At 37.3% G+C, this 19962-nt stretch overlaps 1 protein-coding gene across 1 annotated transcript in view; it reads left to right on the top strand.

The window, feature by feature from the left end:
- The window catches only part of LOC115232434 (diacylglycerol lipase-alpha), a 241456-nt gene that overhangs the window by 73790 nt on the left and 147704 nt on the right, over positions 1-19962 (top strand). Inside the window, exon 2 of the mRNA XM_029802306.2 lies at positions 15142-15353. Within this exon, the coding sequence (XP_029658166.1) occupies positions 15142-15353 (212 nt within the window). The remainder of the gene's footprint in view (positions 1-15141; positions 15354-19962) is intronic.

Below are 19962 nucleotides of genomic sequence, written 5' to 3'. Positions count from 1 at the left end.
GGTCTGGGAAGCCAGGGGCTGCTCCAGGCTCCAGTCTGATCTGGCAGAGTTTCTACGGCTGGATGCCCTTCCTAACGCCAACCACTCCGTGCCAGGGGGGGGGTCCGGCATCGGTCACGATCGGTTGAAGCTTTTAACGTGCCAGCCAAGGCAGCGCTGGCAATGTTCGGATGGTCTTTTTATGTGCCACCGGCACAGGAGCCAGTCGGGGCGGAGCTGGCATCGGCCACGTTCGGATGGTGCTTTTTATGTGCCACCGACACAGAAGCCAGTCGGGGCGGCGCTGGCATCGGCCACGTTCGGATAGTGCTTTTGACGCTGGCATCAACCACGTTCGGATAGTGCTTTTTATGTGCCACCGGCACGCAGGAGCCAGTCAGGGCGGCGCTGGTATCAGCCACGTTTGGATGGTGCTTTTTATGTGCCACCGGCACAGAAGCCACTCGGGGCGGCGCTGGCATCGGCCACGTTCAGATAGTGCTTTTTATGTGCCACCGGCACAAGCATCACAACTACTATTTCCATTGATATTTATTTTGACGTTCATGTTCATGACTCAACAGGTCTCCTCAAGCACAGCGGGACGTTCTGGGATCCTGGGTACTTTGAATGGGCAGGGGCTATGCGGAACTGATGCAGGAAGCAGCCCGGGTCTTTGCAGTCACAGCATATCTCCAGAGATCTCGGTCCATCACCATTGCCTCAGTGAGGCCCAACGCTCTGAGGTCATGCTTGACTACCTCATCCCATGTCTTCCTGGGTCTACCTCTCCCCCTGATACCTTCAACTGTTTGGGAGTGGCACTTCTTCACACATCTCTCCTCATACATCCGCAGCACATGACCATACCATCGCAAGCGTCGCTCTTGCACACCACATCTGATGCTTCTTATATCCAGCATTTCTCTCAGGGTGCTTACACTCTGTCATGCGTGCACGCTGACATTACACATCCAGCGGATCATGCTAGCTTCATTTCTTTCAAGTCTACGCATGTCCTCTGCAGTCACAGCCCATGTTTCACTACCGTGAAGCATGGCAGTTCGCACACACGCATCATACAATCTACCTTTCACTCTGAGGGAGAGACCCTTTGTCGCCAGTAGGGGTAGGAGCTTTCTGAACTTTGCCCAGGCTATTTGTATTCTAGTGGTGATACTCTCTGTGCATCCACCTCCACTACTAACTTGGTCACCCAGGTAGCGGAAACTATCAACTACTTCTAGTTTCTCTCCCTGGAGTGTGATGGAATCTGTTTTCTGAGTGTCTGTGGTGTCTATTGTCCCTGTGCATCTGCCGCACATGAAAGCTATCTTATCTGTTAATTTCCCTTTAATGTTGCTGCACCTCTTGTGCGTCCACAGCTTACATTGGGTGCATCTTATGGAGTTTCTACCTACACCTTTCCTACAGATCGAGCAGGGCCACCTGCCCGAGAGGGTGTGTGCTGAGTTCGCCTTTCTGCTTACTATAACTTTGGTCTTTGCTACATTTACTCTAAGGCCCTTTGATTCTAACCCTTGCTTCCACACTCGAAACTCGAAAATGAACAAAATGAAACAACCATGACAAGTTGTAATTATTATATTTTTAAACGGTTTTTTTAAACCTAGCAATAAACTCATTATATACAAAGAATTTTAAAAAAATTAACCATGTTTTTATCAAAATATTACTGAATCAATTCTGCAGTTCAATAGGTGTCTCTTTAAAATGGAAAATTATTTGGCAACATTAAAATATCAAATAGATGCATCAAATATTTGATTTTAACATTAAAAAATGATCATTTCATATTTAAATAATGTTTCTATAAACAGTTTCCTAAACAGACGGTAGCTGAAATTTCACTGTGCAACAAATTTCGGGTTCAAAAAAAGTACAAGTTAAGTAAGACTTGTTTCTGGGTCAAAAAATTGTCCTGATTCTGATTCTGACCTTTATTTCTCCAGTTTAGGCACCATTTTCCTGTACCATGAACCATATGTTTTATAATATACTGCATAATATTGCGTATTGAACACAACATTGCAAATACTGAAAATTACGAAAACAAAACAAAAATTTAGTATAACAACACATATATTGGTTATGAATTAAAAACACACCTGTCAGTTTAAACAACTTTTGTCCTTCTAAGCCTCACGTGTGGAGTGTGATCTTTTTTATACCCCAGCAGTAGTCTGCCAACATACCAGGATTCCATTTTCCTTTGAATCGTCACTGCATCACTGAAATATCCTGATGGAATCTTTCGCCATGTTCATCACTCACATCACCAAGATTTTCTGCAAAAACATCCAAATGAGAGTGAAGCAGATGAACTTTTAGAGATATGTTACATCCTATATCATTATAATGACTCAGTAGATCAATCACAACTTGCACATAGTCTTCTGAACGATGGTTGCCCACAAAGTCATCACAAACTTTCTTGAATGACCCTTTGACACATACTAAGCAAAACCCTTGCCACTCTCTCTTATGTGTAATTCTTGTTTGTTTTATGTGTGCATGTGCATCTATATTTGTGTGTGAATGTGTGCTTCAGAAATGTAACTGCACATGGATTATTGGCGATTTTTCCTTATTTTCCCTTCTTTCTCTTTGGATTTTCCTCTTTCCAATGAAGAACTATGCTCGAAATGTTAACAACTCTCTCCTTTCACCGAACATAAAATTAATATATTGCTTGTGCACGCCCTCACTATCGTCTTTTTCTTTTTTCTCTGTTTTTTAATTGTTTGTTCTTTGAATTGACTGTATGTATATATATATATATAATATATATATATATATATATATATATATATACTAGCTTAAGGTGACCTGCTCTATGCGCGGGTAAGAGTGTGGTTGTTACTTTCTGTTGCTTCCTTTCTGTTTTTTATCACCACATTCTCCCTCTTTGTTTCTCTCTCCTTTCTCTCTTACTTTTTCCCACTCTCTTACTCTTCCTTTCTCTCGGACTCTCCCTTGCTTTCTCTTACTCTATATCTTTATCTATCTCTCCCATTTATAAACAACAAAAGATCTTGAGTAAGTTGAGAAAGAAAATATTTTGAAAGATCAATCATAAATATCAGGCAGTGACAACGGAAAGGCTTGCTTCAAGGCAGACAGCAAAACACTAACATTTAAAAGGGACAGATGAACTTGCAAGCTGAATGAAAATAAAAAAAATATTAGAAACCAAAGTTTGTAGGGATAGAATCTGAAGATAGTAGAGTCACCATGGCTGGCATTTCTTAACGATGGACAGCAACATAGTGGCAGTTTAACGGCTGGCGTAAAATTTTGAACTTGATGTAAAAGAAAATTCCTAAACACCAAGTTTTGAAGTGATTCTTTCACATGACAGTAGACTCACCATGGCAAGCATTCAAAACTTGTTCATGATGGACGGCAACACATTGAAGATTTAAAGGCTGGCGCAAATTTTTTAGCTTAATGTAACAGAGAATTCGCTCCTGTAAATTTCAATCCTCTTCCAGCCCCATTTAGACACCTTTTCACATTTTGGTTAATATAACCCGATTTCATTCGGGTCTACTCGGGCCACATTTTATAAGATGAGGAATTTTGTCCTAGAGGTCACGTCTTTCATTTGAGGAAAAAAATAGTTGCCATGCAAACTTGCCAGCACTTTTAACATAGGTGTGCATATTTTCAGCTCAACCGACCACATAATGCACACATTATATATATATATATAAGTAAATATATGGCACAATGAAGTACCGATATTTACTGGAAAATAGCGAACGTAATAAATACGACGCTAATGTATAGCTTCACCGCGTATGTACTAGCAAAAATGCATGTGTGCAACAAACTTGAAAAAAATTGTCTTACCTCCAGGGAGAACATCTGAAAGATGAAATACCTAGAAAGGGATAATGTGGGACCGACTTCAGATTTTTCAAGATATGTCTGCACACATATACTTGATTTATCTTCATCAGCCAACATATACCCGACAACATTTCAGATGTTGCCACATCAATGCCAATACACTCGACTGAAACGCCAAAACGCTGACAGAACGAGAACAGTGAAGAAGTTCTGTCAGTGTTTTGGCGTTTCAGTCGAGTGTATTGGCATTGATGTGGCAACATCTGAAATGTTGTCGGGTATATGTTGGCTGATGAAGATAAATCAAGTATATGTGTGCAGACATATCTTGAAAAATCTGAAACCGGTCCCACATTATCCCTTTCTAGGTATTTCATCTTTCAGATGTTCTCCCTGGAGGTAAGACACTTTTTTTCAAGTTTGTTGCACACACGCATTTTTACTAGTACATACGCGGTGAAGCTATACATTAGCGTCGTATTTATTACGTTCGCTATTTTCCAGTAAATATCGGTACTTCATTGTGCCATATATTTACTTATATGTATAATTTTCCCTCATGGGCTATTCTTTACTGGAAAGCAATACTTTCGTATTGCATTACTATTTATATATATATATATATATATATATATATATATATATATATATATATATATGCATATATAAATACAGATACATACACTTTGTATATATACATTATATATACATATTTATATATAGAACACACACACACACATATATAAATTAACCCAATAAATATCTGATTCATAATATTTGTTCTCATGATTGTGTGGTGGTGGCGATAATAATTCTCTCTATGATTGCAGATGGACATAGAGAGAGAGAGAGAGAGGATGTTGAAGAAAGAGTGAAGGCAGCGGGGGAAAGATAGTAGACACTGTCAAACGACGTTATAGAGAGAAAGTGAAAGGAAGGGAGGGAAGAGAGAGAGATGGAGGAAGACAGGCAGATAAGAGAATGAGAGAAGACTTGTCAAAGTGTGCGTTTTTTGCCCTAGTAACCACACCTTTTAAGATAGGGATTTCTAACCTAGCCCACTTACATCCTCACCTCATTTTACATGTCCCTGTAAATTTCGGAGTCAATCCGACGGGATCTAGTGGCCTTTAACCTGTTCCAATGCCAAAACCAGACAAACAAACTTTTCGCATTTCAGATTTATAGATATTGATATTGATATATATATATATATATATGTGTGTAGTCAATTAAAAAAAACTCAGAGGAAAAGAAAAATATCGAATGTTTGGACATGGCACAAGCAATGTATTAATAAGATGCTCACAGAAGGAAAAGAGTAGAAGTTTTACATTTCGAGCATGGCTCTTCTTCAGAAACAGGAAAGTCTAAGGCAAAGGAGGAAAAAAATCGCCAACAATCACATGCAGTTACATTTTTGAAGTAAGTGACTGGAAGTAGGAATGAAGAGAAAATGCTTTCTGGAACAGGAGAGTGCAAAATGGTCAGTATGTGTATGCGCATGTGGTGTGTGTGTGTGTGGTTGTGTGTATGTACATATATATATATATATCTTTACTTGTTTTAGTTGTTTCAGTCATTGAACTGCGGTCATGCTGGGGCCCAGCCTTGATGGGTTTAGTCAAACAAATCAACTCCAGTACTTATTTTTTAAGCCTTATTCTGTCAGCCTCTGTTGCCGAACCACTAATCTATAGCACTGTAAACATACCAACACCAGTTTTCAAGAGGTGATGGGGCAGAAACATGCACACACACACATCTATATAAATATGTTTGGACCACACATATATACAACAGGCTTCTTTCAGTTTCTATCTACTCACAAGACTTTGGCTGGCCCAGGGCTATAATAGAATACATTTGCCCAAGGTGTCATGCAGTGGGGCTGAATCCAGAATCATGTAGTTAAGAAGCAAACTTTTAACCACACAGCCATGCTTCTGTATGTGTGTGTCTGTGTGTGCGTGTGTGTGTGTGTGTGTGCACGCACGTGCATGTGCATGTCCTCCATCTCTCATTCCACTTTCACAATTTTATAAACTTACCTACCAACTCACCCTCTTTAATCCCTCTTCTGCTTCACTATAGACCCCTACATATAACTTGGGTGTATGCCTCCCCCCCACCTACCATCATCACTTCTATCACCATCACATTTTCACCATTTTCTATCTCTATCGTCTCTCCACCTGAGGCAGCCATGTTTTTTCTCTACTACAAGACACCTTTTTCTGTTGCTGAATACTACACCTTCCTCAGTTGAGGGGTCTTGTCTTGCTAGTTATTTAGTGACCTCTATTGCTGGTGCCATATAAAAAGTACCCACTACATTCTGTAAAGTAATTGCCAGTTCCTATTGAATCATCCAGCCCATTACCAGCATAGAAGGAGAATGTTGAATAATGATGCTGATGATAACGTTGAGTTTGTCAAACAGGATGACAAATCTATATCTCCATATTCTATGCGACCAATCATATGATATCACAGCAGGTACCATCTTGGTCAGCTGTTTCTGATTCATATTGATATCATTTAAAAGTTACTCATACCATCACAACAAATCATTAGATCATAGATAAATAGAGAGTTTGTGATACTAATTGGTTTTGCACCTTTACATTAACAATTGTTTCCTTCCCTCCCTCCTTCACCTAGTCTTTCTTCAGTTATCAACTACTACTCTCTCTCTCTCTCTATCTATCTATCTATCTCTATATATATATATATACACATACACACGCACACACACACACACAACCCAATGTCTCGGTCATAGTTATCTGTAAAATTAAACGTCTTTATATTTGGCAGGACTATGTTAGTGTGTGTATGTATGTATACTCATACATTCATGTACACACACACACATATATACATACACACACATTCACACGCATACATGCACAAATATTTGTGTGTGTGTGTGTATGAAATGTATGTTCATTGGAACAAAAGATTTCAAATCATAAAAGAACTGTTTATGTGGGACTTTATTTCACCTGACAGTGTATTCAACCAATGAAGAAAAGTTTTCTTTCTGATTTTTATATAAGATAAAAAATAGAAAGCTTCATTATATTTATCGTAAAATGAGTTTTTATTGATCTTGAAAGAATGAGTGGCAAAGTTGACCTCAGCAGAATTTGAACTCAGAATGTAAAGACAGATGAAATGCTGCTAAGCATTTTGACTAGTGTACTAACAATTCTGCCAGCTCACTGCCTTATAAATAGCAGAAAATATTAGAGGTAAAGGTAAATAAAGGTCAGCAATCAGCTAAGTGTAAAATGGGACTGCTAAGGTACAAGGGGCGTTCAATAAGTAATGCCTCTGACCCACTTGCCTTTGTTTGATCTAGCTGAAATTTTGCATGTGCAATTATTGATATCTCTATAGATTAAGTGGCAAATTACAGCTCCGAACTAATTGTGGTTTCTGATTTACAGGTGTTTGAAATGAGTCAAGTGGGAAATGGAGCATGTTGAGTGTCGAGCAGTGATCCGGTTTTTGTATTTGAAATGACGCACACCACAGGAGACTTTTAATGAAATGAAAGTAACTTATGGTGATGATGCCCCATCATATGACCTTGTAAAACGCTGGCATCGTGAATTCAAACATGGTCGGAACTCTGTGGAAACAGCTCCCAGATCTGGTCGCACCCCTTCTGCCATTGATGAGGCATCTGTCCGTCAAGTTGAGGCTGCCATTTTGGAAGATCGATGCATAGCTATTCGCCAAATAGCCCATGAGGTCAAGATTAGTACCGGGTCTGTGGAAACTTATCATTCATGACCATTTGCATATGCAAAAGGTGTCTGCCAGATGGATTTCCAGGTTGCTCACACCTTTCCAGAAGCAAGAACGCAAGAATTCCAGAAGCAAGAACGCAAGAATTCCAGAAGCAAGAACGCAAGAATTCCAGAAGCAAGAATTTAGGGATGTGCCAAGAAGATGAGTCAAAATTTTTCAAAAGACTGATTACACAGGATGAGACCTGGGTCCATCACTATGATCCAGAGACCAAAGCCCAGTCAATGCAGTGGAAGCACCATGACTCACCTCCTCCAAAGAAGGCAAGGCTGCAGCCCTCCGCTGGCAAGGTCATGCTCACAGTCTTCTGGGACCAGGACGGAGTAGTGATGACAGATTTCCTGGCAAAGGGTACCACAATTACAGGAGCCTATCATGTTTCACTTTTGAGGAAATTAAGAGAAACTATCGAAACCAAGAGGCGGGGCAAGATCAGCAAAGGCATCCTCCTCCTGCAGGACAACGCTCCAGTCCACAACTCGTGTGTCGCCAGATCAGAAGCACAGGCATGCGGCTATGAACTCTTCCCCCATCCCCCTACTCTCCTGACCTTGCACCCTCTGATTTTCACCTCTTCCCAGCCATGAAGTTGTTTTTGAAAGGAAAGCGTTTCCCAGATGATGCAGCCTTGATTTCTGAAGTCACGTCGTGGTTGGAGGACCAAGCTGGGGTCTTCTACGAAAACGGTCTCCAGAACTGCATCAAACGATGGGAGAAATGCGTACCTCTGAGTTGTTCCTATGTAGAAAAAGACTAATACCTGTGCCAAGTTTCGTTGCTCTACTGCTATGGGAAGTGGGTCAGGGGCATTACTTATTGAACGCCCCTCGTATTTCATTGCCTCTTATTTTTTTTCCGGTATCTTTGAGACAAGTATGATGATATTTCATGGATGTGCAGGCACAGGAATGGCTGTCTTGTTAACAAGTTCACTTTGCAGCTATGAGGTTCACTCCCACTGTGCAGCATCTTGGGCAAATGTCTTCTACTACAGCCCCAAATCAGCTAATACTTTGTAGGTGAATTTGGTCGATGTATGTGTATATATATATATATATATATATATATATATATATATATATATATATATATATATATAAATGTATGTATATATCATTTAATGTCTGTTTTCCATGCAGACATGGGCTTGGTGGTTTGACAGGAGCAGGCAAGCCAGAGAACTGCACCAAGCTCTACTGTCAGTTTTGGAATAGTTTCTATGACTGATGCCCTTCTGTGTGTGTGTTTGTGTTTGTCTCCCACCTCACTGCTTGATAACCAGTATTGGTTTGTTTACCTCCCTGTAACTTTGGGGTTCAGTAAAAGAGACCAATACATTAAGTGCCAGATTTAAAAAATAAGTATTGTAATTGATCTATTCAACGAGAACTCTTCAAGGCAGTGCGCCAACATGGCCACAGTCCAATGACTGCAACAAGTAAAATGTAAAAGAATCACTTTTCCCCAATGTCTTTACTCTTTTCCATTTCTTTGCAATCTGGAACATCTAACCTGAACGAACCTTGTACTTTTAGCTTCTCCCTTTACTAAATATACCTGATATTTAGCTTCTCTTCTTGGTAGTTAATATTTATCTTTACTTCCCACTGTCTTTCTAGGCTTGTCTCTTGGTTTTCATGGTTCTATCTATCACATTATTCTACCTCTATAGTCACCTTGCATCGTATCAAAACCTTGCCTCAGCCATGGATATTCTCTGCTGCTTGCAAAAGGTTGTCGTCTAGAAACTCTCAGTACTATAGGTTGCATGATGCTGTCCCCTTCTCCTTCCCATCAAATGCATCAACTAGTGCATCTCTGGACCTATGTCTGGCCTTGGGGTCTTCAGCTTCTGTTTCTTCTTTCACCAAAGTGTATTGTATTTCTGAGTCAATCAAATTTTTAACCTAATGTCACTGATCACTAGTTTAATACATGCAACATATTGTTTAGATTAGAATTGAAATGCATAGTTTGTCTTCTGTGCAAGCATGGAAAGTGACTGTGAAAATGGCAATGCTGATAGAGAGAGAGAGACACACACACACTTATGTATGTTTACATGCATATGAATATCTTTTGATGATGTCATCGACAAACGCTGTAAGCATTGACAAGAAAACTAAACAATCAGTGGTATGTGTTTAGCAGAGAATTGGACATACAATATCTTGTCATCTTTCCATTAGAAATGCTGTGAACCAGCATTTCTAATGTAACCAACTGCTATTCTTCACCAATTTACCATATAAATTATATAAAGATGAAAAAAAAAAGAAAATACACAAATATGACATGGTGAATTCTGTGAGGATATTGATATGCAGCAAGAGCTTTAAAACACTGCTACTAACTTAGCTGTTTGTGTATGAGACAACTTGTTGCTTGTTGTAAGAATAAAGTTAATACATTGTTTAGCTTAAGCCAAACAAACTGTAATATTGAAAAGATGTTTTAAAATAAAAATATAGTCACAGAGAAAAGGCTATAAATTAAAGAAAAGAGAAATGAACATGTTGGAAAATAGGGGAATAGAAGGAAATTATTTTATTCAGTAGAAAAGGCAAATATCTATAAGAATGTAGCACCAGACATAGTCACACTAAATTGATTGTGGTTGTATTCTTTACAGAAAACTTGTGAGCCAGAGCAGCTATCAGTTACAGATTAATTTTTGATTTTATTGATTGCCATCTGGACACTGAGAAATTGTGCCAACTTAAATAGTAGCATAAGCCAATTTCTAATCCAGAATCAGCTTTTACTCTTATTTCAACTGTTCTTTCCAGAGATTGTGTTTATTTAACTAGACAAGGCAAACATTTATAAGTAGCTAAAAACAAACCTGGCTAGTCTAGATGGGTGAACATACTGAAACAATACTTTAATAAAACTACAACAGATGCACATCAGCTGCTTATGAAAATATAATCAATAACATGTTTGTGTATTTAAATAGTAGTTCCTTGTTTAAGACAGTGAAATTTCAGATAAATAAAGATGTGACAATATTTTAGTTGAAAGGAATTTCTTTTGTGTAAATAAACACTTAACAAGAAGTTCTCTATGTCTGCTTTTGACTACATAGATCCTAAAACAATCAGCAAAAGTATGTTACAAGCTACCAAGTCATACTCACTTTTGAGTGACAGCTAAAAGATGACATAAATGCATGTATGTGTATGTAAGTATAAAGCATAGTAAATGGGGGGAAAACCCATTAAACCATTGCAACTTTAGTTTTTGTGCATATTAAACAAAGTCATTTTTAATATCATTATCCTCATTTTATGTATGCTTTCTATTCTATAACTACATGGGTTGGATGGGCCTTTACAATTTAAGTTTGTATTTGGAGTTACTCCCCTCCTGCACATCATGGAACCACTCCTTACCTACCTGTTTATTTTGGCATGATTTTACAGCAGGATGCCCTCCTAACTCAAACTAATTTACAAGGTATACTGGAGGTAATTTATCATAGCACCAGCAGTGAAGTTACCATGTTCTCAAAGAGACAAGAGCATTCTCTCTTACCTATGATTTTTCCATTCATCTGTTAACCACTTCTTCTATGTTATCATAGCATTGTACTAGAGAGGTTGTTGTGTCCTCAAAAACATCCTCTCTAGCCTCCATTGTCTCCATTCATCTGTTAACTATTTTATACAGTGGACACCAGCACTAGAGAGGTTGTCATGTTTTCTGTCTAAGATAAATGTGACTAAGAGAGTAACAAGAAGTAAGAGTATGAGTGAGATGGGTAAAGCAGACAGATAAAATTAAGAAAATGGGTAGGAAAGGAATATTGAAAGGGAAACAGTGATAGTTACTTGTTGCTTGTTAGTAAGGGAATTGAAAAGAAAAATAACATGGGTGACATGATGGTATAGCAATAAAGATGATAGAAGGTAAGACAGAGCAAAAGACAGAGAGAGTGATGGTGAAGAGGATTGGAAACAAACAGATCAAAAGCTATCTTTCATTACACAGGTGGGTGATAGAAGAGGAGTTAATGAAGAGAGCTGTGGAAGCAGACTTAACAGCAAGAAACTAATATAGATATGCTATGTCTCCCAAACATCATCACCACCAGTATTTTAACAACCATTTTGCTATACTTGCACTAATGGGTGGGTCTTCTCCCAGAACCATGTGTTACCACTTGTCACAACTCATGAGATCTGTCTTCACCTCATCATCCCATGTCACCCTTGACTTTCCACTTTCAGCATTAAAAACTTCTATACACAACTGACATTTTCTATATACTTCACATACCATTACCACTATAATTACCCTCTCTCTCTCTCTCTCTCTCTCTCTCCCCTTACACACACACAATGTATCTGATCCATCTGTTATCCAATTCTCAGCGTATATGTACTCTAATATTCATGCATACTGACATTACACTGACTATCTTCCACGAGTAGTGAAACCTGTATGTAATAATGCGTTTTAAAACATTTTCATTCTAATAATGTTCCAAAGGGAATTGCCCCTTTTCTGCTCATCTTTATTTCTCTCATTTCTATGTGTGTGTGTGTGTGTGCGCACATATGTGTGTGTGCACGTATGCGTGCGTGCGTGCAAGTATGCCTTAGAAATTCACTTTTCAGTCATGTTTGAGGTTTAATTTTCATGGCATGCCACCTTAGGGAAGTAACTTGTGCTATACTCCTAGGCTGACCAAAGTCCTGTGAGTGGATTTGGTAGATGAAACTGAAAAGAAGCAATTGTGCATATGTGTAGGCATACACATGAATGTTTTTGTTTATGTCTGCTCTCACTTAGTCATGACATACTGTTGTTGTTGTTGTTGGTACATCACTTGTTGGTACATCACTTATAAATAACTTGACCACTGACTTTGTGCCTTTGAAGCCATGCGGTTATCTTTAACATAAGGAAGGACATCCAGCTGTAAAACAACACCTCAGGGATATATTAATCTAATGATGAAATGGGCATGAACAAGAATGAACACACACACACATTTTTATCATAAATTTTTTTTAGTGTTTTTCAGAAGGCCTTTTGGGTTTGTTTCTATGAGGGTAAGTCAAAACTTGTACTTGCTCTTGTTTCTGTAATTTATTAAAACAAAAGCAGGGGTTGAACAATTACATCCTTTTCCTACAGTCTCCTTGCTTTTTGATGCACTTCTTCCAGCAATCCACAAGCTTGCTTATACCTCATACAGATTGTCTGAGCAATTCAAAGAGGTTGTAGTTGGAAGGAGTGAGATCCAGACTGTATACAGCAATAACCCTTGCTTTGATTGCAATAATAACACTTACTTTGACTACATACCTGAGGGTTTGGTGCACATTGCTGGTTTCAGTTTGTTAGCCAATATTTCACTATTGCCTACACTCATGACCGTAGACCCCTTTATCAGGGAATATTCCAGCATAGGCTGTTTTGTGTCCCAAAAAATGGTTATCATCACTTTTTCTGTAGAATGTTGAGTCTTGAATTTCTCTTTTGCTGATGATTCCAGGTTTCCACTCTATACTCTTTTGGATTTGGATTCAATGTGATGGGCCCAGATCTCATGTCCTGTAACTATTCTTTCCCTAAAAGTTTCACCTTCATTGAGTGGTTGAGTAAGCTTTGACATATATCCACATGATTGCACTTACGCACTTTGGTAAGCTCTCTTGGCACCCATCTCACACAGACTTTAAGAGGCAAAGCTTGACATGGATGATTTTGTATGCAGAACCATGACTTATTTGCAGAGAACATGCCACTTCATCGATGGTCACTTGTTGGTTTGCCAGAACCATCACTTGAGCTTGTTGAATTTTCATGTCAGTGGTGAAGATTGATAGGCATCCTGGTCACTCTTCATGCTTCACTCTTGTCCAGCCACTTTTAAACTACTTGATCCTCTATGCAGTAGAGTACTGTCCCTGTATTGTCCTTGCCATGAATTTCAGCCTCTGACACACCTTCAGACCAGAGAAATCAGATCACTGATCTTTTGTTCTTCCTTGATGCCAGCAAAATGGCCATGTTTACTCTGTAGCACAAGAAAGAAAACTGGAATAATCAAGGTCAAACTTTAGTTACATAACCCCAAGAGTACTACCTTTTAGCATGTGAGCACTGAAGTCAGTGCAGTCAACATAAAGTAACTTTTGTCAAAAGTGTAGATAACTTTTTACTCCCCCTAGTAGTTTGCTTGAGTTATAATTTATCAAATAACTATAATTTTAGATAAAGTTTCACTAATTGTTTTGTGCTATCTAATTCATTAGAATTGTCTATATTATTTAGCTATAATTTCTCTTTTGTTTTTGTTTTTTCTTTCTTATATTTCATGATCTTTGATTATTTGATAAGAATAATTAAAATCATTGAGACATCTTTAATACTGTTGTTCTGCAAAAAGTTTTCTTGGAAGATGTTTGCGCTTTGTTTATAATTCTTTATCCAAAATCTAGACTGTTTGTGTGATCTTTCTCTTGTCATGATAGACACCAAAATCAGTAAATTGACAAACTTATATTCTAAATCGAAATATTTTGGCATTAACTTTGCCATATGATGTTTGTAGAATACAGAGGTTGACCATTTAATTAGCTGTTTCTTTAATTTATACTTTCTGGTTTTGTACCTCTGCTAAAAATTATTATAAACACCATCTTCATTGTTTAACATCTGTTTTCTATGCTGGCATAGGTTGGATGGTTTGACAGGAGCTGACAAACCAGAAGACTATGCCAAGCTCTAATGTCTGCTTTGGTAGTGTTTCTATGGCTGGATGCCCTTCCTGATGCCAATTACTTCACAGATGGTACTAGGTGTGAAGGATAGTGGCAGATGGTCAGAGATGGAGATAGAGGGGAAAGAAAGGAATGGTGAACATGAGTAGAGGTGTGGTCAATGGTGATTATCAACTTGGAAGAGGAAAGGTGGGCTTTATTATGTTCCATGCTGTCTCAAAATATACTTGTATTCCAATCATGGTGAGTTATTTTCTAAAAGAAAACAAAGAAAATTTCTTTATAGTCTTTAGTTGTTTTGTTAATTTCATCTGTTGTTGTTCTAGTTGTTCTGTCCTTGCTGGAACACTTCTATAATTTCCTCTAATCTTTAACTGTATCTTGTAAGTCTGCTTTTCTAGTTTGGTTGTGTGTGTATTTTTAAAGATATGTGAGTTAATTATTTTGTTCAAGGTTCATTGTTCTTTCAAAACTGTTGCTGTTGTACTCTTTCCAGAAAATGCAAAAATAAATGAAAATAAAATCAATATTTGTATTATTGGAGTTTTTGCAGTTTTTTCTCCCTCACCTTTTTTCCATAGACTTGTTTTTGGTGTTCTACTGATTTCAGTTGCTAGCATTTAACTTCTGTGTTTAGTTGAACCAAAAAATCTCATAGTTTTATTTCTAACAACAACCACCTTGCAAGCAAATACAGTATATAACACTCTTTTTATTTTTATTTCAGGATCATTGTCTTGGCCTCAACACTTGTTATGGTCGACTTTACTTCTGATTTGGTCTGCATGAGAGACTTAAAAGGTCATATATTTGGATATCTTGTCATTCTTTCCGTCTGCCTTTTAGTTGAAATAACTATGGCATGGGTTAGTATGCGAGGAAGTATTATAAACACTGAACCAAGATGGTGCATGCAGTATATCATCTACATTCGGTTATGTAAGTATATTTATATTTGAATTTATGTCATTTTAAAGCTGACATTTGGAACTTAAAATTTCTTTCTAAAGCTTTAAGGAAGTGAACTTTATAAACTAATTAAATTAACAAAATATTCAAATAGAACTAATTCAAGAAACATTTACCTAATATTTTACTTTTGTTAAGTTGTTTTTAATTAGCAAAAAACAAAGCCTTTGAAGTTAAAATGAAAATTAAATGTTTATAAGTGGAGAAAATAAATTCAAGAAATATATATATTTATAGCAAGTTTGTTGAAATATTGTAATTTCTATTGAGATTATAGATTTCCTTTTTACTACAGCCCTTGTCTGGAATAGGTAATGCAATTTTTTATGCTAAGAATCTATTTACTAATCATCATCATCATCACCACTTAATGTCCAGTTTTTATATTTGTGGGGCAGATTTAATAATGAATGAATGACATCACTCATATAATGATGATGCTCATTCACAATTATTATGTGAGGTCAAGATAAAAGTACACATACACGCACACACAGAGGACCTGTTTCTTTCAGTTTCTGTCTGCCAAATCTATTCACAAGGTATTGTTGGCCTAGAGTTATAGCAGAAGACACTTGCCCAAGATGCTGTACAGTGGGACTGAACCTAAGATCACATGTACAGGAAGTGAGCTTCTCTACCTCATACCCTGCCTACACAAAATACAATTTCTTTCTGAGGACCTATATCTATCTATATATATATATATATATATCATCATCATCATCATCGTTTAATGTCCGTTTTCCATGCTAGCATGGGTTGGACAGTTCGACCAGGGTCTGGGAAACCAGGAGGCTGCACCAGGCTCCAGTCTGATCTGGTAGTATTTGTACAGCTGGATGCCCTTCCTAACATCAACCACTTCGTGAGTGTAGTGGGTGCCTTTTACATGCCACTGGCACGGAAGCCAGTCGAGGCGGTGCTGGCAACGGCCACGTTCAGATGGTGCTTTTTACATGCCACTGGCACAGGTATCACAACTACAATTTCCATTGATTCTTTTGATCGATTTCGATTTCACTTGCCTCAACATGTCTTCGCAAGCAGAGTTTTGTGTCCAAAGAAGGAAAGGTATGCATAAGTAGGCTGGCTACATCCCTGTTAAAGGCCACAGGTTATGGTCTCACTTGTCTTGCTGGGTCTTCTCACGCACAGCATATTTCCAAAGGTCTCGGTCATATTTTTATTTATTTAACAGAATTATTAGGGAGTTGAATAAAATACTTGCAGTATTTAGTTACAGCTCTTTACATTCTGAGTTAAAATTCATCTCCCCCCCACCAAGTCTTGTATCGCAGTTTTATAGACTCCCTTTGTGTTGTAATAGGCAGCTAAAATGATTGGCAGCAGGAAGGGTATCTAGTCACAAAATACTAAATGAACAACTCCCATATTTTCCATGCCAGCATGAAAAACAAGAACCAAAAAAACCATGGAAGCTACCACAAATAGTTATGCAGTGACGTATAAAATATATCTTTATTCTTTCTGTTTTACTAAAATATTATTTGGTTCTAAAGCACACCAAGAAGAAAATACTTGTAGCTCAAACAAAACTGATCTTGTTCAATGTTTACATTTAGTCTTATTAACTTAGAAGACTCAATTTCCATGTTTATTGCTTTTCTATGATGATCAAACTTTTAGTACATTTTATATCTCTCACCAATATAAAATTCTTAAAATAAAACACTGCTTATTGACAAAAATATTATTAAATGGATGGATAATTTTCTGTCTCATAATAAATGCCATAAAATCTAAAATAGTAGTCTTTCCTACAACATATTGTGATAAATGCATTACTGAAAGCAATTGTCTTGATGGAAATAACATATATTTCTCAAGAGGCAAAAAGTTTTAGCAAATAGCTAAATACATGACCTTTAACTTATTTATCGGTTTATCAATGCACTAATAGACGAAGCATTAGAAAACTAGAATATTTCTTATTCTTCATCTGAGGTAGATTCTAATCTACTTCATTTCTTTAAATTGATTCATACAGTTCACTCTTTTTACTTCTTTCCTTAATAAAAACAAAAACACATTTCAAAAACTTAAAACCAATTGTCAAACTGCTGTTAATATTGCCTTTAAATGAGTTGCAGATGTAGCTGTATGATTAAGAATTTTACTCCCCGAGTACATGATTTCAGGTTCAATCCCACTGCATGATTCTTTAGGCGAGTGTCTTCTATAGCCCTGGGTTGACCAAAACTATGTGAGTACATTAGGTTGATGGAAACTGAAGTAAACTTGTGTATGTGTATCCTGGTCTTAACATCACATGATAGTTGTGAATGAGTGTCACTGTCATACAGATAGTGTCATTAATTTCCAATATTCTACAAGATCATATCTGACCTTGAGGAAATATTACCTCCCTTGGATATAGGTGAGGGTTTGCAACAGGAACAGCAACCAGCCATAGAAAATCTGCCTCAGTAAACTCCATCTTGCCCATGCAAGCATGGAAAAGTGGATGTCAAAATGATGATAATGATTTAAAAGCATATTCATCTTCAGTTAACTTCAATTGGCTGTCAATGATGGCAAGCTTATATTGTTTAACTGTTACCCTGGTCTAAAAGCAGAATATCATTTGTCCTTATGTGATAAGTCTCTTGAAAGTCACTTGAGGTTTTCTCTGTACCAGTAATCAAGGGCTATGGGAAAAGATGTTTGTTAAATTATTTTCCCAAATGTATTGTGGACAACAGCATTTAAGAATTCTTGATCCACTTTTTATATCAAAAAAGAAATTAATAACCTTTTGCTTTACTGAGTCCAAATGAAAATATATTATATTATGACTAACTACCTTTTCTAATACCTTAAAACCACTTTTAAACATGATAACACCAGCAGTTTATTTTTCATCACAATCATCATCAGTAACAGTAGTACATAATTATCAAAGATTGGTATAGCTTCTCTTGGAACTAAAAACAAAGTACTACATTTTTACATGGGTAGCTCTTCGAGGAATTACAAATGTAAATTGCATCATCTTTAGATCTTTTTTTTTTTATATATATAGAAGTCTTAGTCAGATGGTTGTTTAAAATGATTGTATCTACAAATGGATTAACTTCCTGCTGCTAATTCTAAAATAGGAATTAAAAATAGAAATTCATTGTCAGAAAACACAAACTGTATTAAAGTTCAGGTCTATATTTAAGAGACAAGGAATTATGTACATTATTTACATTTGACGGATATTTGTCCTTACCTTGTTTGTTGTTAACATGTTTCGGCTGGAGGGTATATCAGCCGAAACATTGTGTTAACAACAAACAAGATGAGGACAAATATCCGTCAAATGTAAATAATGTGTATTAAAGTTGATACTGATGATCACGTGGCAAGTAGTCTAACATAACATCACAGTCATTGTCATCATCATACTCAGTATTATCTTCACCATTATCACTGTTGTCATTACCATTATCATTACTTTCTGTGTTGTCATCACCACCACCATCATCATTTTAATTTTACATTCATTTTATAGGTGCAGGAGTAACTGTGTGGTTGAGAAGCTTGCCTCCCAATCATGTAGCTTTGGGTTCAGTCCCACTGTATTGCACAAATGGACAAATGTCTTCTAATATAGCCACAGGTTGACCAAAGCCTTGTGAGTGGATATGGTAGATGAAACTGAAAGAAGCCCATTATGTATCATCATCATCATTGTTTAATGTCCATTCTGGCATAGGTTGGATGGTTTGGCAGGAGCTAGCCAATTGGGGAGCCATCTAGACTACAATTGTCTGTTGTGGTATGGTTTCTATGGCTGGAAGCCCTTCCTAATGCCAACCACTTTACAGACTGTGTTGGATACTTTTTACATGCCACCAGCATGTGTGCATTTATGCAGCACCAGCATGAGTGCATTTTATGTGGCACCAGCACCTGTAAAAGACAAGCCTGTATGTATGGATGACAAAGATTTTCTTACCTTGACACATCTTCTCAAGGACAGTAAATCACCACAACTCCCAGTCCCTTGTCATTTCCTCAGTGAGGCCCAGCATCCAAAGATCTTTTCTCATCACTTTGTCCCACATCTTCCTCTGAGTGTGTGTGTGTCTCCTTGTCTTAACATCATGTGATACTTGTATATGAGTATCACTGTCACACAAACAATATCATTCATTTCCAATATTCTGTGAGAATATGTCTGACCATAGCAGACCCATACAAAAGTGGACATCATCATCATCATCATCATAATTGTGTATGTTAAACATTAAACTTAATTGAGATTCATAAAGAATAGTAGCTGAATATTTTATAATATTAACCAATTTAAATGGAAACAATAAATTATTTTCTACCTCCATGGTGTTTGAAACTACATACTACTATTTCTATATGATATGGTTTTCAAATGATGAATTTTAATAAGGACTACACTGTTTGAATATATATTTTATGTCATCTAAGACAGGTGAGTGGGAAAAGTGTGTGTGTGTTGTGAAAGAGCAACAGACATGCAAACAGAAAGAATTAGAGTGAGGCAAAAAGCAAAGGGAAGATCTAAAGAGAAACAAATTACAGAGAAACTGAA

This window comes from Octopus sinensis, linkage group LG2 (assembly GCF_006345805.1).
Source record: "Octopus sinensis linkage group LG2, ASM634580v1, whole genome shotgun sequence".
NCBI lineage: Eukaryota > Metazoa > Mollusca > Cephalopoda > Octopoda > Octopodidae > Octopus > Octopus sinensis.
Note: the sequence above shows the minus strand (reverse complement) of the source record. Positions and strands in the feature narration are given on the sequence as shown.